Source organism: Neovison vison, chromosome 6, assembly GCF_020171115.1.
Source record: "Neovison vison isolate M4711 chromosome 6, ASM_NN_V1, whole genome shotgun sequence".
Lineage (NCBI taxonomy): Eukaryota > Metazoa > Chordata > Mammalia > Carnivora > Mustelidae > Neogale > Neogale vison.
The window spans coordinates 75778286-75805069 of NC_058096.1; the positions used below are offsets into that span (position 1 = coordinate 75778286).

Genomic DNA, 26784 nt, shown 5'->3' on the forward strand with positions numbered 1-26784 from the left:
GGCTGGTTTTAGGGCAGAGGCAGAAAACTGTAAGATGAGACTGGAAAATCTAGTCAGAAAACAAGGAGGGGCTCAAGAATGATGGAGACCTATCAAAAAGACTTAAAAGCCAGTTTGAGCCAGGTTGGGGACAATTAGGCATCAAAATAATTACTCTGACAGTTTATAACCCATTGAACAAATAGTAACCCATGATTCCGTAATGCTATAACTTGAAAGATTGAGAATGGAATACTTAACTGTGATAGACAGAACAGTGACCCTAAAGATGTCCACATCCTAATACCTAGAACCTGTGAATATATTCTCTTATGTGATAAAAGGAACTTGCAGATATGGTTAAGGATTTTGGGGTAGGAAGATTATCCTGGATTATCCAGGTATGGTATTTAGAAGGAAGCAGAAGAGGAGTTTAGGATAATGTAATGTGAAAGGTATCCTCTGCCATTGCTGGCTTTCTAGGTGGAGAAAGGGGACCACAAGTCAGAGAATGTGGGCAGCCTCTAGAAGCTGATAAACTTAACAATCAATTGTATAATTGAAAACACTTTTATTTTAAAACATACATGGATAATAGTCTAGAATAAAATATGAAATTTGTGTGGCTTTTAAAAATAGGTAATTCAAAGAGACCGTAGTTGTTCTTTCAGATTCTGTGCCTTAATAACATGCTAATGGTCATATATTTATTTTCCTTTTTCTCCTGTTAAGTGAGAGAAACACTGCCTTATTTAAATACTGTCTTGAACAGAAAGTTAACCATGTTAGTTACCAATTTATTTTCTTTCTGCTTCAAACTCCCCCATCAATACCTGCTCCACAATAAAGGACTGGACTCTGAGTGGTTCTCATTTACAAAGAGCAGGATGTTAAGCTTTATCAGACTCTGGAGGGGACAGAGTGCTAGAGGGAACTTAACTAGAGAAAGGGACTTTTTTCCTTCCTTGTTCCTGTTACCTGTGTTTTCCTTTTCTTGCTCTTGTTGCACGGTCCATCAGCAGTGCACATGGTTGAGGACATCTGGTGATTGATTTCCTTAGCCATGTGCCCAAAATACAGAGGCTCTCCGTGATCTTGCAGCCTCAGTTTAGTCCTGGTAACTACTTTGCCATGGCCCTTCTGAAGTGGATGTCCTGCATCTCAGGCCTCATGCCTTCAGTTCCTTGACTACCTCTGTACATGCGACCACCATTCTTGACTTGTCTTTACCTCAGGGAATTGTTTCTTGAAGTTCTCTTGACATGGATACTGTGCATTCCAGGCTTTGTGCCTACGGCAGCGTCCTAAGTACCTCTGCACACCTGCCTACCAGCCTCAGCTTGCCTGCACTCCAAAGCCTTGTTCCTACTTGCCTGGCAACATTGGACCAACTCTGGTGAAATTCTCTCTAGTGTGCAGCAATCATACCTTCTCCAATGAGAAACCCTGGCCTTGGAGAGGGGACCAAGGGAAAAAAAGAAGGAGAGAAAAAGGGGAGGGGGAAAAAAAGGGAAAAATATTTTCCATCATAGTTAATAATTACATTCATTTTAAAAAATTAAAAAACTATTGACTTGTAATTGACATAAACTGTACATACTTAAAATGTAGAATCTTTCTCTCCTTCTGCTTGCCACCCCTTGTCAACATCTTTATAGTTACTCCATCAACGTTTATTAATTACTTCTGTCAAACGTTTAATTTACTTTATAGTTTGTCTCGTAATTGAACCCCTGCTGATAGAAAATTGATCCCTGGAGGGTTCCAGGAGCTAGACATAAAAATCTGAAGTTTTGGTATTGGTTTGGTCATGTTTTTGGTTGTGAGCACAGTGCTGAGCTCCTTGGCAGTGGAAGTGGGGTGCTAGTAATCCATGGCATCATAGTTAAGCTGTTACTGTGGTCCATAGTGATTTATTGTTAACTCATATACATTCCTTGGAGCCCAAATGGCTGCTACTTTTGAACTTCATGGCAATGATATCTGAAAGGACTATAGCGTGGGAGGGAACATTTTGAACGCTTTACAGAGAGGAAACAACAGAGAATTTAACTCTCGGCTTAAGATATGTCCTTGCTTCACACCTTTTTGATTGTACATTTCACTTCACAAGAAATCATTTCATTTTTAAAAATATTTTATTTATTTATTTGACAGAGAGATCACAAGTAGGCAGAGAGAGAGGAAGAGAAGTAGGCCCCCTGCCGAGCAGAGAGCCCGATGTGGGCCTGGATCCCAGGACCCTGGGACCATGACCTGAGCTGAAGGCAGAGGCTTTAACCCACTGAGCCACCCAGGTGCCCCGAAATCATTTCATTTTTAAATCATGAATAGACTTGTGAAGTGTAAGACCTTATTGCTTTCTTGTTAACTTTTTTAGTATAAAAGTAATGCACACTTAGAAAACTTGAACAAGTGGAATGGATTTTCGTTACGATTTCTATGTATTTTCTTTTAGGCTTTTGTTTGGTATACATTATATAAATAGACTTTTAGAAAAGTCTTGATTATTTTAGTTTTAAAACATGCAGATTTATAAATATAAAGAAAATATATTTTCATATATTTTTCATATAGAGTTCCACCACACAGAGTTTATATGCATTAATGAATTGTTTTCTTTTATAATATTTACTCATTTTTTAAAAATGTACACATAAAATACTTTTAGGGTTAAGGTCTTAATTTTTTTTTTTTAAACCATGATTAGGGGGTGGCCACATTCAGAGGCTCTGTAGAAGACAATACTGAGAGGTCATGTGTGCATTCATTTTATGAATATCAAACACATAATACATGCCATGTACTGTTTAGATACTTGTGATACATTTGTAAATTAAAATTCCTGTTTTGGAGGAATTTACAGTGTTACAGCAAAGATGGATATTAAACCATAAACATAACATTTAAGGAAACTGTAGTATGATAGAAAGTAACGAATATTACTAAGAAGTAAAAAAAAAAAAAAAAAAAAAAACCATAGAGGAGACTAAGAAGTAAGGCATGGTGGGTACAGAGGCAGGTTGCAGGTGTTTGCCGAGGAAGAGTGTGGTATACAGAAAAGAAGGGCAGGAATAGAGCTCTGGGGTGGTATTTTATTTTCATTTTATTTCTTTTAAATTGGTCTCACATCCAGCTTGGAGCCCAAAGTGGGGCTTGAACTTGTGGCTCTGAGATCAAGACCTGAGCTGATACCAAGAGTTGGACACTCAACCGACTGAGCCATCCAAGTGCCCCGGGGAGATATTTTAAGGAAACAGTTATCAGGAGGAATGGTTTAACTTGATCTGGTGTCCCATGCTTCTCCACAATTAACATAGTAGGCCAGATTTCATGCTTACTGGGTCATTGGGCATGCTCAGCGTTTTGTTCAGAAATTCTACATAAATTAGGGAGGGTAAGGGGGTGAGGTAATGGGTATGGAAATTGGTTCATTTATTCAGTCAGTCTCTAGTACATATAGATATTGAGTCCCCTAAAATAGGGAAACTGGAATGATAGCACAAATTGATACTTTCCTATACATTTTTATTTGTTTTTCGTTTTACTTGGTAAGGTTTTTCTGAGGTTTTGATGAGAAAACAGTCCTGTCAGATACTCAGCAGAGTACCTGGCTTAAAATTAAGTTCTCTACTGATCTGTTTGTAGTGATGGTGTGACTTTTGTGTGAAGCATCCTAAAAAAACATTTTGGTTCAGAAGATTGATACTTTGAAGTATATACTGAGCATGATATTTTTGATGACCTAGAAAACAACTTCTGCTGTGTTTTCTTAAATGGTTCCTAAGACTCTGATATCCATGAAAGCAATTTCATTGTCTATTGTCTTTTTCTTGTTTGCTGGGTGGCTTATGGCTGGGTTGGCAACCTATGACAGTGTTGACAATGGTGGTAGTTGAGAGAATTATGAAGTGTATTTTTGTTAGTATTCCTATTTCTCTTTTTTTTCTACCTCTAATTCACTCTCTCTACTCCATATCTCTTTGACTTGAAGTTTATGAATAATGACTTGGTATGCTACTTGCCAATATATGAGAACAGTGTTTTCCAAATTTGGCTTGATATAAGGATTCAATGGGGGACGTTGTTTAAAATTGTTATCACAGGGCCCAGTGATAAGTGCTATTCTGGATTAAAGCATATTTTCCAAACTTCCTTGATGATAAGCAGCTGGAGTACATGTTAATAATATGAGTAATCTACATTACCAGATACCATCTCCTGTCCACTGAAGGAGAAGCTGTAACTGTGGTTGAATATGAGTCTGGATATTAACAGTTGCGTATTTGTTCAGAGGTTAAGCCTCTGCCTTTGGCTAGGGTTTTGGTCTCAGGGTCCTGGGATCCAGCCCCAAATTGGGCTCTCTGCTTGGCGGGGAGCCTGCTTCCCCCTCTCTCTCTGCCTGCCTCTCTGCCTACTTGTGATCTCTGTCTGTCAAATAAGTAAATAAAATCTTTTAAAAAAAAATGGCTAGAATTATAGAAACAGAGTACATTAGACGTTTATGTGTGGTTTTAAGGAATAATGATAATGCAGATTCCCATCTCACACTGCCCAGGTTGATATAGGGAATATTGGTGGCATACTAGAAGCACCCTTTCCCTGATCACACTCCTCTTTCTTACCCTTGAGGTACGCATTGTCTTATTTTTATGATAACTTCCTCATTTTTCTTTGTTTTTACTTCTTAAATGTGAATCTCTGCATAATCTCATCTCCATTGTCTTTTAAAGAACTTCATATGATTGGAATTATGTTAGCATTCCTTGTGGCTTCTTTGGCTCTGGGTTATTGTTGTGAAATTCATCTATGTTATATAGCTGTTGTTCATTTTCACTGGTATAGAGAATTATATGTACATACCACAATTTATTCTATTTTTAATGCCTAATGCTTAATAATGTTTCATATAAAAAAGGAGAACTCATTGTTTATTTCTGCATAAGACTAAGGGTATATGTTGCGGAAGGACAGGACATCAATTCTGTTACATAACAGTAGAAATATCCTTGATTCTATTATAGTTGATATTTTGAGGTAGAGAGTAAAGTATTGTTTCTCTGGGGAAGAAAGCCAATGTGACTACATACTAAACATACGAGGCCCTGAGGTTGGAAAGAATTGATGTTTTGCTATTTACTAACCTTTTGAAATTAAGAATTTGTTCATTTTGTGTCATTTGTTGGAAAAATCAAATTGTAAAGCATTGTCCTGGAACCTGAAAAAATTTTGCTTTAGTTGATGGTAATGGTTAAAAATCTTAGATGAGGCTTGCTTTGAGTTTGGATGGCTTCACATTAGAGATATTAGATGAGCAACCTACGGTTTCCTTGCAAAGAACTATAAGGCATCTTATTTTTGCTTAAAAACGAATTAAGCCTTGTTGTTTTTTCTTTTGTAACACTTTTGTTCATGACAGCCTCTCAACCAGACAGCCTCTCAACCATTTTTTAAAAGCCATCCTTTATGGGAATTTAATTTATATTAGTAGTTCCCAGTTGTTAAAACTCTTGGAAGTCATGATGCTTTTAAGGGAACACTTTGAAGTTATTGATGTTCTCAATTCATACAACCAGCGATTATAGTATTTTAGAGGAAACATTATAGTACCATATATATACAATATATGTACATGACCATTAACACATTTGTTAAAAAAATCTATTTTATGAAATGTGATTTGGCTATTACATATTTTACTCTAAAGTAGTTAACTAGCTGTTCACTTATTTTTTTGTTAGCACTTGCTATAATGTATGTTCTTTTGATGCGTTTTATAATATAAAATACATTTATGAAGAAAAGCAAATTGAAATTACTATCCATTAAATCTTTTGGCAAATTAGGAAAGGTTACCATTATTTTAGCAACAGAGTATTTTGGTCCATTTTTGGAGTGCTGGTCATGCTCAGGGAAGTAACTTGAAAACATTAGAGTATGAGCTTATTCAGAGGTTTTCCTATGGAGATGATTAGCTGTTTGATTAGTATTATTTGGCATTGAACTAGTTGAATGTAAGTCATCTTCAGAATAAAAAGTTGTTTGGAAAGGGAATTTCTTGTAAGTTATTGCCCTTAACCACTTATTAAATGCATTTCCATTTGTAAAATGAAGGTTTAATTTTGTAATTTTGTGTAGATGAATTGTATAGTATTGTCACAGATTTAAATGTGAGGTTAAGATTTACTGTGATGCTTGGGGACATTTTTAATTTTTAAATTTTAAATTTTGCAAATACCAGACGAGCATTAGAGGAGTAACTGGCATCTTTGCTCTGTTCGGCCATACAGATGATAATCATCATCATCATCATCATCATCATACAGATGATAATAATAACAGATAATAATAACAACAACAACAGATAATAACAACAAGAACACGTGCCAGCCAGGGTGCTCAGGTTTTGTAAAACAAGGCTAAGAGAAAAGTAACAATCAAGGGTTGATTCTCTGAAAACATCAACAAAATTAATAAACCTTTAGCTAGATTTAAGGAATAAAGGAAGGCTCAACTAAAATCAGACATGAAAGCTGAAACATTATTACCAATTTTACAGAAATGAAAAGGATTATGAAAGAATACTGTGAACAACTGTAAAGCAATAAAATCGATAACCTAGTTGACATGGAACACACTACATATCAAGACCGAGTCATAAATAGAAAATCTGAATATATTATATGACTAGTAAGGAGATCAAATCAATATTAATAACCTCCCACAAGAAAAGCTCAGGACCAGATGGCTTCACTGGTGAAGTCTACCAAATATTAAAAAAAAAAAAATTATACCAATCCTTCTTAAACTCTTCCAGAAAGTTGAAGAGATACTCCCTGGCTTATTATATAAGACCAGCATTATTCTGAATCCAAAGCCAGACAAAGGTACTGCAAGAAAACTACAGACCAGTATTTCTTATGAATATTGATGCAAAAATCCTTGATTCTAGCAAACCAAATTAAATAGCGCCATGACAAGTCATGTGCTTGTTGACATGACATGTCAAGCAGTAGGCATAATTAGATATGATCAGAGATTGTGGTGATGGCTCTACCTCTAAGAAATTTGCTTGGTAGTTTCCAAGAATTTCCAGCATATTCTCTACTATATACTTCCTTTCAAGAAATGCAGCCTTATTCTGATTATAAGAATACTTACAATGAATATGGAGTCATGTTCTATTTTTGATAATTATTGAGAAAGAGAGAGAAGAAAGAGAGTGGGGAAAGCTAGGGAAAGGGCGAGGGAGGGTGGGATGGGAGAAAAGAGGTAGGTATTTGTAACTAGCAAGATTTTGTTACCAAAAAACCCAAGTTCAGCTGCTTGTTGCTTGAAAAACCAATACTTAAGAGACAAGTTTTGATTGGAAAGGAGTATGATTGTGATGAACACTGGGTGTTGTATGTTAAGTGATGAATCACTTCTGTACCTAAAACTTACATTGCACTGTATGTTAACTAGCTGGAATTTAAGTTTTTTTGAAATATTTATTTATTTCAGAGAGAAAGAGCGAGCGAGTGAGTGAGCTCATGAAAGCTGGGGTGGGGAGGGTGGGAGAGGGATAAGCAGACTTCGTGTTGAGCATGGAGGCCTGATGTGGGCCTCTATCTTAGGACCTTAAGGTCATGATTTGAGCTGAAATCAGGAGTCAGACACTTAACCAACAGCCACTCAGGCACTCCACTAGCTGGAATTTAAATTAAAAGCTTGGAAAAAGGGGTGCCTGGGTGGCTCTTTGGTTAAGAGTCTGCCTTCGGCTCCAGTCGTGAACCCAGGGTCCTGAGATCCAGCCCCGTGTCTGGCTCCCCACTGAGCGGGGAGTCTGCTTCTCCCTTTCCCTCTACCCTTCTCTACCGTTCATGCTCTCTTACTCTCTCTCAAATAACTAAATAAAATCTTAAAAAAAAAAAAAAAAAGCTTGGGGATGGGGGAGAAAAAGAATGAGCTTTGTTCAGGACACCCACCACTTGGGGAGTGTGTCCCCAGCCTTGGGAAGGCTGACTCTTGTCCAAAAACCAACTCTGAGGTTTCTGCCTGGCCCAAAGATTTTTAAAGGAACTTTAGGGCAATTAATCAGTAAAAGGGGAGTACAGAGGACTATAACACTTCTTGATTGTGTGCAGCTACAGACATTGTGGTACCTGGAGGTTATATATTGGTGCCTGGGGGGGCGCGTAGTGGGGGCAGGTTCTATAAAAGGGTTTAGTTCCCTATGCATGATCTATGGATATACAAAGAAAGGTTTAATCACCCAGGCTAAAAGTGCTTCCTAAAACTTAAGACTACTTGATTGGCCAGAGGGGCCAAGGTAGTGGTTTCAATTTTATTAGAAGGCTTTTCTGTATGCTCTTTCTAAACATGGTTCTAAAGAAATGTCCTCAGTAAAATTGTGTTCTATTTGGGGGTAATAAATTCACAACAAACAATACTATTGAATTCTGTTATAGAGGCTGTAGTAGTTAATTCAAAAACGAGAGGCTGATGAGAATTTTAATGGGAAAGAAAGGTATAATACCCACTCTGCATGAACAGTGAGAGGTTCTGGTTGACCTTAACACTTGCAGTAAATGATTGGGCATAACCTGACACCAGGTCCCACTGACTGGGGACATAGCATATCAACATATATCTTCACTAAGAACCTTACATTCATCCAGGTGCAGCTTTTATACTCAACTAAGTATACAGGATGGTGACAGACAAGCATGTGTGGGTATATATCAAAGCAGCATAGGAAAGTCTCCTGGAGGAAAGGAACCATTTTTTTGGTAATAGTCCATGAATAGCTTCCAGATTTCTTTAAGGGTCACACTTATTTCAAGAATGTTTCAGGGAATGTTTTTGTTTTGGTGACAAACTTTTATAATTAACTTATAGTTTTTCCACTTGTCATACTTTTCTTAAATTAGGAAGTCCTTTTTATAATAAATGTTGCTTAATAATACAATTTGACAGTTTATATCTTAACCTAGTAATTTAAGTGCTACGAGAAAGCATTGAAGAATTTAAGCTTATTAACCTTTCTCTCTGGAAGACTTCTTAGAGATTTGTGTGATTTTGTTTGTGTGTGTGTGATTTTTTTTTTTTTTTTGAGAATATGTGTTATTAACCATGGATTTTTTTTTTTACAGAAATGGTGCATATTTACAAGTAAAATTTTGCACAAGATAGCATAGAAGTCTTAGTTTTCTCCTAAGTTTTCCTTGAAGATAGTGGGGTGTATTTTAAATTTCTGGATAACATCAATGAAGATAGCTGGTGATAGCAGGGTGCATTCTTGGAAGTTGTGAGTTCATCAGATCAAGGATACCTGTTGGACTACTCAGGAATAAAATTGTTTAGGTTGGACAGACTCTGAAGATTTTAGATTTTTTGCCACTTCTTGGTCTGCCTGCCTTCCCCCCACATTGATGTTAAAATTCTTTTCTTTCTTGACTTCTGTGAAATTAATCTTTCTCTGGGCCCTTAAATTTAGATATTCTTCACTTTTCTTTAACCCTCTTCTCTTTTTAATTTTTTGGTTTTACATTAAGATCACTTTAGTTATCTATCACCCATTTGCTGATGATTCCTAAATCTCTTTATGGTTTGGTTAGAACTCCTGACTTCTGTTTATCACTATCTGTTTACATGTCCACCAGAGTATTTCACAAACATTAAGTGAAAAAAATTCCCAAATTGTACTCACCTCCACTAACTGTAGTTCTCCTTTACTATTTCCTCTTTTGTCTTTTGGCAGCACCACCCAAACTGTCTTCTTCCTATATTCCACAGCTGTTAAGTCCTTATATGTACTTTTGTATTTATTCCAGAGTTGTCTTTTTAAATCCTAAATAATCTGCTTTCACAGATGAAGTAATTATTTTGTCTCAAATCATACAGTTAGTATGTGTTAGTACTAATAACATAAACCTGGGTCTGTCAAATACTGGATCTCCTATTTCTTGCCACAGTTATAATACTGCTACTCACTTCTATGAACTTAAAAAAACTAGGGGTGTGTCTATAAGGTTTAATTGCAGAGTTTATAATGGTAAAAAAGAATTTCCAACAATAGAAATTCCATTAAATCAATTATAGCACATTCACATTGACATGGAATGACATGTCATCATTATACAACTGTGTTTTAAACCAGTAGTTTTCATTTTGTATAAACAGTCATATGTGGAAATCCAATGTATGAAATACATTAAAAAAAATGTTTGTTTAGAAGGCATGGAAGCTCCAGAGGGCCTCCTGGACTGCTCTCTGCAATTTTCCAGGAGATGTTATGGTATAGGGTTTGAAATTTTTAAGCTTTTCTAGTTTAGTTTAATGAAGGAAGAAAATATTCGCAATAAATGAACTGAAAAGAATACATTTAACAAAACAAGGGGCGCTGGGTCGCTCAGTGGGGTAAGCCTCTGCCTTCGGCTCAGGTCATGATCCCAGCTCCTGGGATCTAGCCCTGCATCAGGCTCTCTGTTCAGCAGGGAGCCTGCTTTCCCCGCTCTCTCTGCCTGCCTCTCTGCCTCCTTGTGATCTCTGACAAATAAACAAAAATAAACTTAAAAAATTATATTTAACAAAACAACATGTACATTTCATATATCCCCAATTTTGCCAAATATATATTTTAATGTACATGTAACTAAAAGAATGAAAGTTTTATACATCAAAATATAGACACTAGTTATTCCTTAATTTGGTGATAGAGTGATTTAAATTTTTTGTACATTTTCTACAATGAACAAGAACTAGTTTTGTAAATAGACTATAAAAACTCCAGAATGTGTTTTTTTTTAAAGGCAATAAAAGCAAAAATAAGTATAACCAATCTCACTGCATATTGTTAAATATACACCTATGCAAACCCTCTCTCCCAGCCCTCTCCTCCCTTTCATATCCAGAGTAAAAGAAGAAAACAATCTAGTGACTGTTGTGCTATGAGCATTGGTTTGATGCCTTTGAGTACCTCTTTAAGCATAGGGTCATTACCTTTTGAACATCAACCTTGATTATTGATGTTATTGTTCATTGGCATTTAGAGTGTGGCTTTTGGAATCTGCTGGGGTTTGAAACCCAGCTGTACCATTATTCATTGTTTGACCTTGAGTAAGTTACCTACCAATGCCCAAGTTTTCCCCATCTATGAAAAGGGAGATGTTAGGTTTAGATGAGTTTAACTTGATAATGTGCTTAGAGAGATGCCTGACACTTAGTCATCAGTAATAGTTGTTGTAGTACCTTTAGAGTTATTTTTCCTCTAAACTCTTTTTCCCTCTCCTTATTCCCAAAGTTGACTGGGAATTCCAGAACTTTACAAAGAAAATCATAGTTCTTACACAGATTAACTTTCTCAAACAGGTTGGTAGTCAACATTCTGCACATTTATTCTTTCTAACAAGGTTTAGTAGTAACCATACCTTATTTTATGGGGATTTGCATATTATGGTATGATTTCTGGCCAGAAATTATCTAGGGTGGTTGTGTTGGGGGTCTCTAAGACTACTGCAAGTTTAGTGATTTACTAGAAGCACTTAAAGGACTTAGCATCTGGTTGTACTCATAACGATTTATTACAGTGAAAGGATACAAAGCAAAATCAGCAAAGGGATAAAGTCCAGAGGAGACTGGATGTAAGCTTTTAAGAGTCCTCTCTCAATGGAGTCATATAGGATATGCTAAATTCCTCAGTACTGAGTTATGACAACATATGTGAAATGTCTACCAGGGAAGCTCAGTGCCCAGAGTTTCTACTGGGGATTGTTCTGTAGGTACCCTCTGCCTAGCATGTTCAAAATTTCAGATTCCCAGAAAGAAAATGTGTTTGCTACATAACCACTGCAGAGTTCAGACATAATGAGCCGTTCTTATTGGGGCTGATGAGAACCCACCTGAAATCTAGTTCTCAGATGCCCATGAAGGGCCAACCCTGCAAGCAGGTTTTTTTAAGGATAGCAGCCTCAGGCCTGCTATGTTAATTCTTCTCTGCACAGAGGTATATTTATATATTTTACCTAGGAAACTAATATCAATTAATCTATATTTTAAAAAAAACTTTATAGACTTAATTCACACACCATAGGAATTACCCATTTAAAGTGATCAGCATAATGATTTTTAAACAGTTTTTTCCAGAGAGCGAGCACAAGCAAGGGAGAGCAGCAGGCCGAGAGGGACAGAAGATGTGGGGCTCAATCCCAGCCCCCTGGGGTCATGACCTGAGCCAAAGGGAGGCTTTAAACCAACAGAGCCACCCAGGTGTCCCAGCACAGTGATTTTTCATATATTTATGGAGTTGTGCAACCATTAGCACAATCTAAATTTGCATGACCCCAAAAAGAAACCCCATAACCATAGGCAGTCATTCCCCGTTTTTAGCTGCCTATCACCCCTCCCTTGACTCCTACCTGCAGCCCCCAGGCAACCACTAATGTACTTTCTGTCTCTGTGGAATAGAGCTATACATTGGACATATTTTCAGCTTTATTTCTTCTTTGATCTTTAATGGCTTTGTAAGAAGGTAGTTCAAGAATTATTCAGAAGTATTTCTCTTTCAGTGTGTGTCAAAGAGTCACAGTTTGAGTCTGCATGGTATCCTCCAAATACAGAGCCTTATCAATAGTAATCATCATCAAAATTGGTATTACTTGAGTTGGTGGCATTTAATGAAATAATTCATTATAAATGTTCTTGTCTTTGCAAACTTAGTTCTGATCTTTTTTTTTTTTTTTAAAGATTTTATTTATTTACTTGACACACAGAGATCACAAGTAGGCAGAGAGGCAGGCAGAGAAAGAGAGGGAAGCAGGCTCCCTGCTGAGCAGAGAGCCCAAATGTGGGGCTTGATCCCAGGACCCTGAGATCATGACCTGAGCTGAAGGCAGAGGCTTAACTCACTGAGCCACCAAGGCGCCCTGTTCTGATCTTTAAAAAAATATGTTATACCAATAGTTGAGGGCCTACCAAGAGAATTTTAATACTTATTACTTGGTTATTGTTTAGTCCTTAATGGGATCTTTTTGCTGCAGGGTAAGGACTCATGTAGAAAATTGGATGAGGTTGGAAAATGTAACTGCACTATTGTCATTAGGATGTAGAGAGGGAAAAAAGTATATATTAAGAGGGAAAGGGCAAAACATATTACTTTATAATACATGGCTTTTTTTTTTACATTCTCTGAAGTGGGTACAATATGCAAGAATAAATAAATTTACATGAGAAGTTAAGTTATATTCAAAGAAGTATAAAAATTCCTTAAAATTGTAAAAATTGTGAAGTGTTTTTAAGTCCTTATTTAGATTGAAATCTAGTTCCCTTTGTAACAGAGTTAGTAGACAAGCTGTACTACACCCTGAGCACTGTGGGAGGACATTTGTTCTGTGGTTAGAACACAGAACTTAGTCACCATGAGTTATGTAGTTGTTGACTAACTTTGGGTGTTTACCTAAATGTCCACATCTGTGTAAATTTGAAATAGGCCCAATTTTCATTTTAACCTATGTTTATAGTTAAGATATTTTTGGACATTAGGAATTAATATGTGAAATGACTTGTTTTCAAGGACAAAGTACCAGAGCTCATTGTTACTTACTTCTCTTCCAGGTGATTTTACAGCGAGATGTTGCTCTCCATAGGGATGCTCATGCTGTCAGCCACGCAAGTCTATACCATCTTGACTGTCCAGCTCTTTGCATTCTTAAACCTACTACCTGTAGAAGCAGACATTTTAGCAGTAAGTACAGTAAAATTTATTCATGTCTAAAAAACATCCTTCAGAGAAAAGCTTTTAAAAAGTCCTAAATGGTATTTACCCATGAACATACAGGCCTGTACACGTAGTTGTTACTTGAAAGTTTAGGACCTTACCCATCTTCATATTGCTTAATATCTAATGTGAGATCTCACAAACAATAAGAACCTGATAAATGTTGTTCCTGTACACTCTGAGGAGTGCTCAAGCACACATGTGTCTACATGCTGTGTGTTTGTGTAGAATCTTACTGTTTTTGTCCTTGGTAATTAGCATAGCTCTAGTGACCTTGATAATGATATTTTTAAAAAATTATATAAGATGCTTATAGAAAATTTCAAGCTTGGATTAACATTAATGAGAAGGGAAGCACAACAATCTTTTGAGAAAAATTTTTACAGGGGCGCCTGGGTGGCTCAGTAGGTTAAAGCCTCTTCCTTCAGCTCAGGTCATGATCCCAGGGTCCTGGGATTGAGCCCCACATCCGGCTGTCTGCTCAGCGGGGAGTCTGCTTTCTCCTCTCTCTCTCTCTGCCTGCCTCTCTGCCTACTTGTGATCTCTGTCAAGTGAATAAAATCTTAAAAAAAAGTTTTTATAGAAGATTATTCCTCGGGGCCCCTGGGTGGCTCAGTGGGTTAAAGTGTCTGCCTTCAGCTCAGGTCATGATCCCGGGGTCCTGGGATCGAGCCCCAAATCGGGCTCTCTGCTCAGCAGGGAGCCTGCTTCCTCCTCTCTCTGCTTGCCTCTCTGCCTACTTGTGACCCCTCTCTCTCTCTCTCTCTGTGTCAAATAAATAAAAAATATCTTAAAAAAAAAAAAAAAGATTATTCCTCAAAACTTTTTAGTGGTTCTTTCTAGATTGTCTTACTGTCCTCTACCCTGGGAAGTTTATATTTTCTGTGAAGCCAGAAAAGGAAGAATTGTTTGTGTGTGTGTGTGTGTGTGTGTGTGTGTGTATCTGTACTCTAGGTACTATGCTAAAGATTTATTATTTTTAATTTCTGGGTACAAGTGATTTGCTTAATGACAATAGGTCATTCTAGAAACAGAAGGGCTAGAATTGTTGCTGACCAGAGCTTCATGTGGTCTTCAGCCTTGTCTCTGTATACTGTGGTTTTAGGGGAAGTGTCTAGGATCATTGCAGAATTTGGGAGAGCCAGACTGGTTTCTATATCCTAACATTTGAATCATAGCAACTCTAATTCCTATAAATTTTGTCACCCTTGTTACCCTCTTTAGTAGGGAACTAGTTGATTTAGATTTTTTCTGGAATAGTCTAGATGGAGTAAAAGTAGAACCTTTAAGGACTAAGAGTCCATTGACTTGCAAATTTTCCTCTAAATTGGTCCCCAAAGTCCTTGGAATATTCTTGGGATGACTTTTGAAATGAAGTAGAGGATTTATGGACTGATCAGGGAATGAAGTTTTCTGTGTGTTCCTTTTCTCCTTGGATTTCTTGCATATTCTCCCCTCCCCTTCCTCTCTTATTTGTAACATCTGGCACTCCTTGTTTTCCTTCTTTTCTTTTTACCTGAAGTGGATTGTTATTTTGAGGTTCAGCTTTGATGGGTTAAATAAGTTTCAGTGGCCTGCTCTGGGAACTTAAGCAGCTTTGTGATCTAATCAAATTACTTAGCCACTCTAAGTACTTCAGTTTCTTTATTTGTAAACTGGTATGATGTGGTGATAATTAAGATAAACCGCTTAGAATAGTATCTAATAGTAAATGTTTTATCTTTTTTATCTTTATAATTATCATTCTCCTCATCCCTCACCCACTACCTCTAGTAGTGTATGAAACTGCCTGAGGTGGTTTTTTTTTTCTTTTTAATGTAGACACAAAAATATTAGGTATGGAAGTACAGTCAGTCTTTGCCAGCAGTGTTCCATGTGTTTTAGGCAAGTAAATGTGTGGAATATATGTTGATATCATCTAGGAAGGAGCCATCTGCATCGGAGCTGCTTAAATGGGGGTCTTTATGTTGACACTAAAGGATAGAAGGCTGATGATGCAGAAATAGCTAGAGGAGAGTAGATTGTGAAGGCATGTAACTAGTAAAAAGGGGAACTAAACATCAAGGCAGAGGAACTTGATGTGGTAACACAAGCATTAAAAGGAAGTGAATCAAGAGCCAGAAAATGTTAGCTTTCCCTTTTAATTGAATAAAAGCATCCTGAAATTGAGTGTATAGTATTGCACATTTAAATAAGTTGGGCATTAGGTTGGTCCATTTTGGACTGGTATTAGGATACTGCTTTTGAAAAGATAAAATTCAGATGCTTTTATTTTTGGCCATTGAATTTTGTGGCCAATCTGTAAAATGAGGATGATAAAAAAGTGTCCAACTTTATAGGGTGTTTGTAAAGATTAAATAAGTGAACACCTGTCTGGTGTATAGCATGATAACATAAATGCTCAATAATTGTTAGCATTTGTTACTTTCTAAATTAAATTAAACCTTCTGTTAAGGCTGCTATTGAAGGAGAAACTTGGTTAAGAAAAGACCTTTTCAAAAGAGGTAGTTTAAAACTGTCATGTGGCAATAACCGGGTGGGATTCCAGAAAGGAATACTTTTATTTTCCGCTTCAAGAATTTTAACAGTAAGCATTCTTTAATTTCATGAGCAGCAGTCCACTGTCTAATACTGAAAAGCACTTTTGTGCTAAAGATGTTTGTTTATCTTGTTCATGATAGGAATATTATTATTTTTCTTCTTTTTTTTTTAAAGATTTTATTTATTTAGTCATAACAAAGAGAGAGAAGGGAGACAGGGAGAGGGATAAGCCAGCTCCCCACTGAGTAGGGAGCCTGATGTGGGGCTCAATTCCAGGACCCTGAGATCAGGACCTGAGCCGAAGGCAGACACTTAACCACCTGAGCCACCCAGGTTCCCTGGAGTATCTTTTTCTTTTTAAACAATGTGATTTTAAAAGTCATTGTGAGACAATCTGTGTTTTGCTCTTAAGGAAAGATGAAGCAATTTCAAAATGGGTCTCACTCAGTAACAAAACTTTTCCAAGTCCCAGTGTTGCAAATATTGTTGTTCAAGGTAGACATTTTATTTCTGAAATTTTAGCCAAAAAAGTGAGACTCCTCAGTAATAGGAAGTGATTAAAAAAAAAAAATTCTTAGGGACGCCTGGGTGGCTCAGTTGGTTGGGCAGCTGCCTTCGGCTTGGGTCATGATCCCAGCGTCCTGGGATCGAGTCCCACATTGGGCTCCTTGCTCGGCGGGGAGCCTGCTTCTCCCTCTGCCTCTGCCTGCCATTCTGTCTGCCTGTGCTCGCTCTCTCCCCGTCTTTCTCTCTGATAAATAAATAAAATAAAATTAAAAAAAAATTCTTAGTACAATTATAGATTTTCCGTTATCTGATTTAAAAGTACAAATTTTAAAAAAGTACTCCCTGCACACATTTGTGCTTTTCCTTTGGTCTGTGTTGATCTAGATCAGTTTCTTTATTTTACAGTAGTGTCTTTGGTCTTGGAACAATTAAGACTTTCTCAAGTTTAACTCTTGAGTCAATTAGAGACAGGTGTTTTAATTAAGAGATTAAATGACACATCATGATAATAGATAATAGATATAAAAAGCCATTTGTCACTCTAAAGCACTTTGTAAACTATAGAGCACTCTCTAAGTATGAGTTATTGTTACAGTAGGAACGTACCCTGAATTACTGTTGGCTTCCAAGTATACTACCAGGTGATTATCCCAGAGGTAACAGAATAGTTAGATTCAGTGACCAAATTCATATGCTCGAATCCCACATTGTATTGAATTAATTACAAACGTACAATGAGAAGTGCCATTAAAGAATGGCTGTGTTAAGACACTCAGGGTAATATTCAAGTGAAATGCCAGAACCATACCCCCCAAATCCTGTATTACCCGGTTTGTCCAGTCTCTCTCAATTCTGCATCAGCTTTCTCTGGTCACAGTGTGGTTGCTGGGACATGAGTTGAGGGTGAGCAAGGAGAATTGGCAGATGAAAGGTTTTAAGATCCAAAATTCGCTCTATTGGAGAGACTCAAGATATTTACATCTTGAACATCTTGAGCACAGCTATAGCTTGCTGTTAACCCGCAGAGCTATTTTTCTCCTTGTCTCTGGCAGATGACACTTGAATTTAGAATGGGTATCACCAGTGGGTGTTTGATTGAGGGATGACAAAGCTCTCAATCTGGATTTGTAACCTAATCCTTTGTGAATATTTAAAGTTTCGTTGATCTTTTGTACTATCCTTTTCTAGCTTCTAACACTCTCGCTTTGTTCCATACATTTTACCTATCTGCAAAACGATGTGTTCTGTTGTTCTCTTTCGGCCTACTATTTGTGAAAAGCTATCTTCACTTCTAATACATTATGTAAGCTTTGCCTCTATTTCAGAAGTTACTTGTTTATTATGTTTGCTTAGTTTCATCTATCTTCCTTGTTTCTCTTTTCTGTATAGCAGATAGAACATTCTTAAATTATACAGCACACTCACTTGTCAATTATCATTAGTATTATCTTCGACAATGACAGAGAACCCTTGCTTTGTTTGGCTCTGTTTTGGTAGGAAACTGATAAATACTGTGGCATAGGAATCTATACCTCTAAGGAAGGGGAAAGTTGATTGTGAATGCCTTCAGCTCTAGATGAAAATGTCCAGATTATATAGAAAAGATCATTAAATTATATAGAAAATTATAAGATTATATAGAAAATATAAGATTATATAGAAAAGATCTTAAAAATTATTTGATGCTTCTTCTTAGTCTGGGGAAAAGGCATCTTTTGTAGCTAGGGCCAGAAATCCTGTGTATCTCTTCTATTAAATAAGACCATTTAGAGAAAGTCCAATGGAACTCCTGTTGGAAAATAATCTGTTTAGAAAATTCCTTGCTAGGGCCCTGGGTGGTTTAGTTGGTTAAGGGGCTGCCTTCAGCTCAAGTCATGATCCTGCAGCCCTGGGATCAAGTCCCAGATCAGTCTCCCAACTCCATTGGGAGTCTGCTTCTCCCTCTGACCTTGCCCTCTCTCATGGTCTCACCCTCTCTCTCAAATAAATGAGATCTTAAAAAAAAAAAAAAAATTCTTGCTAGGGAACTGTGGGAGAAACTCAGAAAGCAGTAAGTAGTTTAATGTTATAAGATTGCTGCTGTTTAATAAGAATTTTGTGAAATCAAAATCTGAGCAGTTGTATATGTAGTAAATTGTCTATATTCCTTGCCATTTTAGTAGATGTACATTTATAAAGTTGATTTGTGTTAAGGTGTGATAGTGGATAAAATTTGTGGAAATGACAAATAATAAACATTTTGTTTTTAATGTGATGTGTAAATTGATTGTAACTTGATTATTTTTAATTTTATATTTAGTATAATTTTGAAAATGCATCTCAGACATTTGATGACCTTCCAGCAAGATTTGGTTATAGACTTCCAGCTGAAGGTTTAAAGGTAAGCAAATAGTAATATGCAGTAAAAGCACAAGGTATTTAGTAATGTCATTTTTATTGCTCTTTGTTTAAAGAATGAAAATATTTCTTACCATTACCATAAGATCCACACATATTCATTTATAAATGGTTCAGACTATTCAAAAGGTATAAAGAAGAAAATGAAAATCACCTATGATTGTATCATTCTGAACAAGCCACTGTTAACATTTTGGTATGTATTTCAGACCTGTTTTCTAAGATATGTACTGTGTGTTGGGTGTGTGTGTGTGTGTGTTTATAGATATGTGTATGCATGTATTATATTACATAAGTGTTTACTTATATAATGAATTTATATTTTAACACTAAATAGAAACATGCTACTTGGTTTCCAGGCCTTATCACTTAATTCTCAATCTAGAACATCTTTTCATGGTATTAGAGAAGAATCTTTTTATTTGGAATGGCTGGCTGGTTTTGCAATATCATGAAATACTATGGGTTTTTGAACATTTATTTGTTTAATTTTTCATGTGGATTTTTAGGTTGTCCAGTTTTTGCTTTTATGAATAGTGCTACAGTGAGTGTCTCCTTTTTTGTGTAGTTGTCTATTTGCATAGGGTACATTTCCAAATTTAGAATAGTTTTGTATATGGAATACATGTTTAAAATTTTGTCATATATTCCAGGTTGCCCTTTGAATGTTTGGGACAATTTAGAATCCTACCAATAGTGTCTGAGACTTTTTTCCCCACTCCCTCTTTAACACTAGATATTACCAAATTTTAGTTAATTGATAAAATCTAATGAGCTTGAACATCTTAGTTTTTTGCTGTTTGTGTTTGAATGTGTGTATATGTGAGAGTGAATTGCCTGTTAATGCTCTTTGCCCATTTTTATTTTATTTTCTTGAACGTTTTTTTTTAAAATCTGAGGGAGAGTGTGTGTACAGAAGCAGGGGTTGAGGGGTGGAGGGGTAGAGAGGGAGAAGGGAAGCTGAGTAGGGAGCTGAAGAGGAGCTCGGTTCCAGGACCCTGGGATCATGACCTGTGCTGAAGGCAGATGCTTAACTGACTAAACCACCCAGGGGCCCCTCTCTGTCCATTTTTAAATTCAAATGTCTGTTTTTACTGATTTTTTTCTCTCTTTCTTTCTTTCTTATTTATTTATTTATTTATTTATTTGACAGAGAGAGAGAGAGAGAGATCACAAGTAGACAGAGAGGCAGGCAGAGAGAGAGGGTGAAGCAGGCTCCCCGCTGAGCAGAGAGCCTGATGTGGGCCCCAATCCTGGGACCCTGAGATCATGACCGGAGCTGAAGGCAGAAGCCTAACCCATTGAGCCACCCAGGCACCCTGTTTTTACTGATTTCTAAGATTTTACTGATTTCTTTTTGTACTAGAAAAATTAATCTATTATTTGCTGTATCATATGTGTTTCATGTCATTTTTTTCTGGTTTGTCCTTCATCTTTTAACTTTAAGGTTTCAGTAGTTTTGTTTATGTAGTTAGAAATTACTGTGCTTTCCTTCTACATCTGGGGTCATGGTTAGAATGTCCTTCCCCGTTACAAGGTGAAGTTTTTATGTTATGTAAGTTAGAATATGAAATTGTGTGTATGTACCACAGAATGTTTTCAGGTTGTTTTTTCTTAAAATTCCATAAAACTATTATTGTCATTTAGGATGGCAGATACCTTTGGGAGGGGCGTATTAGTTTTTAATTTTTTGAAGATTTTAAATTCTTAAATTCCCAGCATTGTAGGACTATCTTACATTATAAAAATATTTGAATGGAAAAGAAAAATACAGAGGAAAAAAGAAAAGCTTTCCATTACCCCCTCTTCATCTATACATGTCAATCCCACTTCTCTCTTCAGCATTAAATATCAGGGTGTTGTGTGATCTTATAGACCCTTCAGCTCTTTTTTTGAATATGTGGTGCTTTTTAGTTCATTAATTTATGAATTGAAAAAGTTCATAGGTGATTACCATTTGTATATATGAAAGGTTTCTTTATTTCTATAATAGAATCAATTCTAGCTAATTAACCCAGAAGGGGATTTATGAAGGGCTACAGATGTCTAGAGTACTGAAGTTCTTGTCCCATGGAGTTGAAGAATGGATCTCATAGGCAGAGGAGAGTGAGTAAAGCAATAGAAGTTTATTAAGCAAGGATACAGAAAAAGCTCTCAGGACTGAGAGGGATCCTGACAGGGTTGCCACTGGGGGCTTTTAGGGATGGTCTTTTATAGAAAGCGAACCAGGGAACTTAAATCCTTTTAACATCTCTATTCATGTCACCTTTGAGCAAGGGCTAGTGATAACAACTTCAGTGGCTTTACTTCCTTTTTAGGGTCTGGTAATTTTGTTGGTCACAGGAAGCTGTTATAACAAGACTCCACCTCTGACACCTAGTACAGGATGGTCTGGCTTGTTCCCTTTTCCCTGGTTTCCTTTTTACCTCCCATATTTTAAAATTATGTTCTTCTGATCCCATGGCCCCCTACCTATCTCTTCCTACCTAGCTCCGCCTGCCCCTTACTCAGTATCATATCCTGGAGAAGCAGATTCCAAATTGTCAGGAACAAAACCCAGAACCTCCTTGTAGAAATGGCTTGATAAAGGATTGATGCAGCCACTGACCCCTAAAGCACATCACCTTTTCTCTCATCAGGAAGCCTGTGTGATCTTACTTAGCTCAAAACATTTTGCCTCGACTGCCACCCAAGCTAAAGAAATACTCTTTGCCAGACTGTTTTCTGAAATCTAACATCTTGATTTTTCTGACTGTAGACCCTATAACTACTAGCCAAATAGTTGAGTGAAATACTTGCTATGATGGAGGCTGGCTAATATAGTTTATAATTTTTGTCGTTGTTATTTTTGTTGTTTTAGTCTGCTTTAGAATGGTGGAATTTGTAGTGTGGGAAAGGTGGGTCAGAAAATTTGGGGCACTATGAGTGACAGATAGCCACTATGATGTTACTCTGTAATTTGACTCCCTGCACATCCCCACACTTAGCATTATGTCTTGATCTTTCCACAGCTGCATCTATAGATCTAGCATGTTCCTAGTGAGCACTGCATTGTATTCTATAATGTGAAGGACCATAGTTTATTAGTCATTTTCCATTAACAGATATTTTTATTTCTTATCCACAATTGAGTTATTTCTCTAGGGTAGAGGTTTAGAAGTGTAGTTAAGTCAGTGGGTTTGTACATTTAAAATTTTCACTGATGCACTAAGGTACATTTCCAAAAGGCATTCTGGAAAACTAAAACAAGACAAAATCAGAGAGGGAGACAAACTGTAAGAGACTCTTAATCCTAGAAAACAAACTGAGGGTTGCTGGAGGGGAGGGGGGTAGAGAGATAGGGTAACTGGGGGATGGACATTAGGGAGGGCATGTGGTGTAATGAGCGCTGGGTATTATATAAGGCTGATAATTCACAGGCCTTTACCTCTGAAACCAATAATACGTTATATGTTAGTTAATTGAATTAAAATAATTTAAAAAAAGCCCAAAAGGCTGTACTGATTTTATTCCCATTAATGGCACATGAGAATACCCATTTTTCTACACCCTTTTCAACAACAAACCTCACCTATATTCCAAAACCACATCATCAGGAGGATCAAACTTTTCTAGGTTTCTTATTTATAATCTTTTAAGTAGTGACTTGATAAGTAGAGGAAACAATTGATATGGATTTTGGAATATAGATGAGGTTCGGTAGGGTCAGGTCTGGAGCCGACGACCAAGAACGAATTCTTGAGATGTCTTTGGTGCAGAATGGTGGTGGTTTTATTAAAGCATGGAGACAGAACCCATAGGCAGAAAGAGCTGTCCTGCACTGGAGTTGTAGGGGTGGCTGATTATATACTTGGGAGTTGGGGGAGGTAAGGAAAAAGGAGGTTTTCAAAAGAACTCTCATATGCCAAAGAGGACCTACAAGATACTGGAGGCATTGCTCTTGTCAAGTTAAGATTGTTTTTCCCTCTAGCAAGGCATTAAAGTGAAGACCATTGGGAGCTTCCTGGAGGAGCGTTGTATTCTTTTTTTTGTTTTGTTTTTTTTACTTTATTCATTTGAGAGCTAGAGAGAGTGCACAAGCAAGGGGAGAGGCAGAGGGAGAGGGAGAAGCATATTCCCTGCTGAGCTGGGAGCTCTATCCCAGGACCCGGAGATCATGACCCTCCTGAGGTGAAATCAGATGCTTAACCATCTGAGCCACCCAGGTGCCCCAGAACATTACTCTGCCTGTCTCAAGTATCTGTTGTTGGGCTGCAGGTTATAAAGATGTCCAATTTCATCCACATTTCCTGTAGGTTATTGATAAGAATGTTTTTCTTGTTAAAAAAAAATTGTAAACTGAGGGAGACTTCGTCCTGCAGGACCATAATCTCTAGAACCATTTGTTTTTCCTTCCCTTAGCTTGAGGGAAACCATGAGTGGGTTGAGGAATGTCACATATATCCCATCAGGGGTGGGGGTGGGGATGGGGGTTGTAGGGTGTCAGCTTGTGCTTTGTCTTCAGCTTGCCTTCTGTTCCCTCATCATGATGAGTGCTAAAAAATTGAAAGCCAGATTTATCTCTAACGAAGCCTTAATTAGTAAGCCTAGCATCAGATTTCCTAAGTATAGCTACCAATAGCAAATCTTATTTTCAGCAAAATACCTTTTGGGTTAGATATATCATGATCATTGTATATGATATTTTTATAATATAGTACTTAGTGTATGTTATAGTACTAAGTTTATAGTACTTAGTATATGTATAGTACTTAGTGTATTTTGATGAGAAAACAGAGGATGAAGGTCATAGGATGCAGATTTGTCCTTGACTGTATCATTCTTAAATGTTCTAGATAATTTGTACCTTTTATGATATGTATCCTTATATATGATTTCTCCTGATCATTATTCTTAAACTAGCACTCTGTGTTATCACTAGTAAAATGTCCACAAACATTTACTAGTAACTTCTTCAGGATTCTTTCAGAAGAAGTGATTTTGTTTAATACAAAGTGTTGAGATTAGAAAACTTTTTTTTTCTCTAGTGAAGGAAAATGCAAATATTGCAAGGAAATATGGTTGTTTGGATGCCTTATTTGTGATGCCTCCTTTGCTTTCTTTATAGGGAAGATGCTTAGTAGCAGCTACTGTATTTTTTCCTCCCAAAACACTTGATAGTTTTGTGATATGAAGATGTCTTGGTAGGCTGAATGTACTTAGCTTCCTTGCTCCTAGGAACTGTTAACTGTTGTAATATCACCTTCAGTTTGTAGACTAAAAAAAAATAGAGTAAATAGAGTAAATAAAAAATAATAGAGTTCCTTTTTCAAAGGATAGGAAATGGAACCATCAAAATAAGAGGTAACACCACACTTTTTTATGTATAAAATAGGAATTCTAAAATCAAGTCATTTTTCAAATGCACAAAGGTATAAAAAGAATGCATCTTCAGTGAATTTTGAGCTTTTAAAATCTTTTCCTGTTAATTTTAAAGTTAATGATTACTCATTCATTTCTTAACTTTATCAGGGAATAGAGCATTTCATTAGATGTGGAAAATAATGAATTATTTCATTATGACAATTTATTACTTGGAGAAGAAGTATGGAGACAGGGACAGAGAGTAAGGGGGAGGAGGGCCTGAAGAAAAGCATGGAAAGTCTACACATAACCCTCCTATCTTATAGAGAATTCCCCAAATCCAGCCTTGGTTCTTTTTCTTTCACAGTTGGATAGTCTCCTCTATCATCCTTGGACCACCCACATTGTCCTAGCTAGTTTCCAACCACATTTTAAGTCAGAGAAGGCTAAGGTATCTAATCTACTCAGCACACTCCCTGCACTTCCCTGTTTCATTACTGGGCATCTTTGTTGTTTGTTCACTGAGTAGTTTTCATTAGATTTTCTTGCTGGCTTTCTTAATTTGATATGGAAAAAGTAATTCTTAATTTTTCTTCCCATGTAAAAATTTTTTTCCAATTATAAGCAATATATGCTCACCATAAAATTTAAGATGGTAAAGGACATGTATAAAGAAGAATATGAAAATCATACATAATTCTACAACGAAGAGATTATAGTGGTAGACTTTGGTATAACTATGAGTTTTTTATAGACCTATTTATGTTGTCATTTTATGTGTTTATGCTATTTTGCAGCTTCTTAAGATTTGGCAAGATCATGGCATATCCATTATGGATATCTTTTTATGTAAATATATATGCATTCATGTCATCACAGTTTTTAAAATAATATTTGAATTATATAATAATGTAATCACTTCTCTGTCTTTGGTTATCATTGTGTTTAGGTTGCTTTCACTTATTAAAAATTATGAAATAGTTCAAACACAGAGTAAGGGAATAATAGAACATTCAGTATACCTACTACCTGGATGTTCATATTTTGCCATTTTTTTAAGGAAGGAATAAAACATTACCAGTACCTTTGAAATATTTTTTTCCTTCCAAATTCCATTCCCTTATCTTCCTCCTCATAGATAATCATTTTCCTGAAATTTAGATTTTTCTCATTTATTTTACAAAACATATTTTATCTTCTATATGAATATAAACATTGTACCTGCTTTTAAGTTGTTCTGGTTTTTAAACTTGCTTTTTTTTTTTTTTTCATGCAACACTGTATTCGAATTTTATCTGCATTGTTATATTGTCTTCCTGCATTCATTTGTCTGCATTCATTTTGCCTGTTGCATAATACTTCATTGTATGAATATATCACAATTTTTAAAAATTTTATTAATATGTAAGATGTCAGTTTCTTGCTATTATAGCTTAAAATTCTCTCCTTGTGTATATTACAATTAGATGTCCTTTCACACTCAACAGATTAGTGAAAATAAAGAGTTAATAGACAGCAGGGATATGAAAAATAGGTACTCTTATGTACTGCTGGTATATGAGTGTCTGACCACTCTGGAGAGTTTGATAATACCTTTCTTTTCTGAGTGATAATTTGCCATAATGAGATAATTCATTTTTTCTGCATTCCATATATTTCTCTTTAATAAATGAATCTGTGATTGTCTTTGAAATTATCAGGAAAAACTAATTACCAGTATTAAAACTCTTATAACTTTATATTCTATTTTTATGTTTACCTGAGTGATCTGATCCCTTTTTGCCATTCGCCATTCTCTTTGAATACTTTATACTGAAATAATTTCTGTAGCTAGGATATAACCATTTTTACTAGTACTTTTAAGTTCTGAACCCTGTAATCAGATTGATAACCAGTTTGTATTCAACTTCAGTTAACCAGATTATGTCAACAGTGACTGAATTATTATGACAAATTGCAAATGGCAAATGATGTGAATAGTGAATGAAGGTCTGTTTCTTTTTCAAAAAACAACAAACAAACAAACAAAACCAGTATGTTTTAGGCTTCATTACCAAAGAATTCCTTTTAGTTAGGATTCACTTTTGTTTGCAAAACTGAAGAATTTCTCTGCTGCCTTCCAAGTTTTCACGGGTTTACTTTCTCTATTTGTTTCTGAACTCTTTTGCTATCCAAGATTTTGTTAGGAGTTTTGTAATTGCTTAACATGTTTAAAGCTCTTATGTTATCTGTCAAGTACTACAGAATATAAAATATGAATA

At 36.3% G+C, this 26784-nt stretch overlaps 1 protein-coding gene across 3 annotated transcripts in view; it reads left to right on the top strand.

The window, feature by feature from the left end:
• The window catches only part of RNF13 (ring finger protein 13), a 155328-nt gene that overhangs the window by 12432 nt on the left and 116112 nt on the right, over positions 1-26784 (top strand). For all 3 annotated transcript variants that reach the window (XM_044251590.1, XM_044251588.1, XM_044251587.1), the window contains 2 exons: positions 13573-13702; positions 19083-19163. In XM_044251590.1, coding sequence (XP_044107525.1) covers positions 13589-13702; positions 19083-19163 — 195 coding nt within the window. In that variant the 5' untranslated portion in view covers positions 13573-13588. The remainder of the gene's footprint in view (positions 1-13572; positions 13703-19082; positions 19164-26784) is intronic.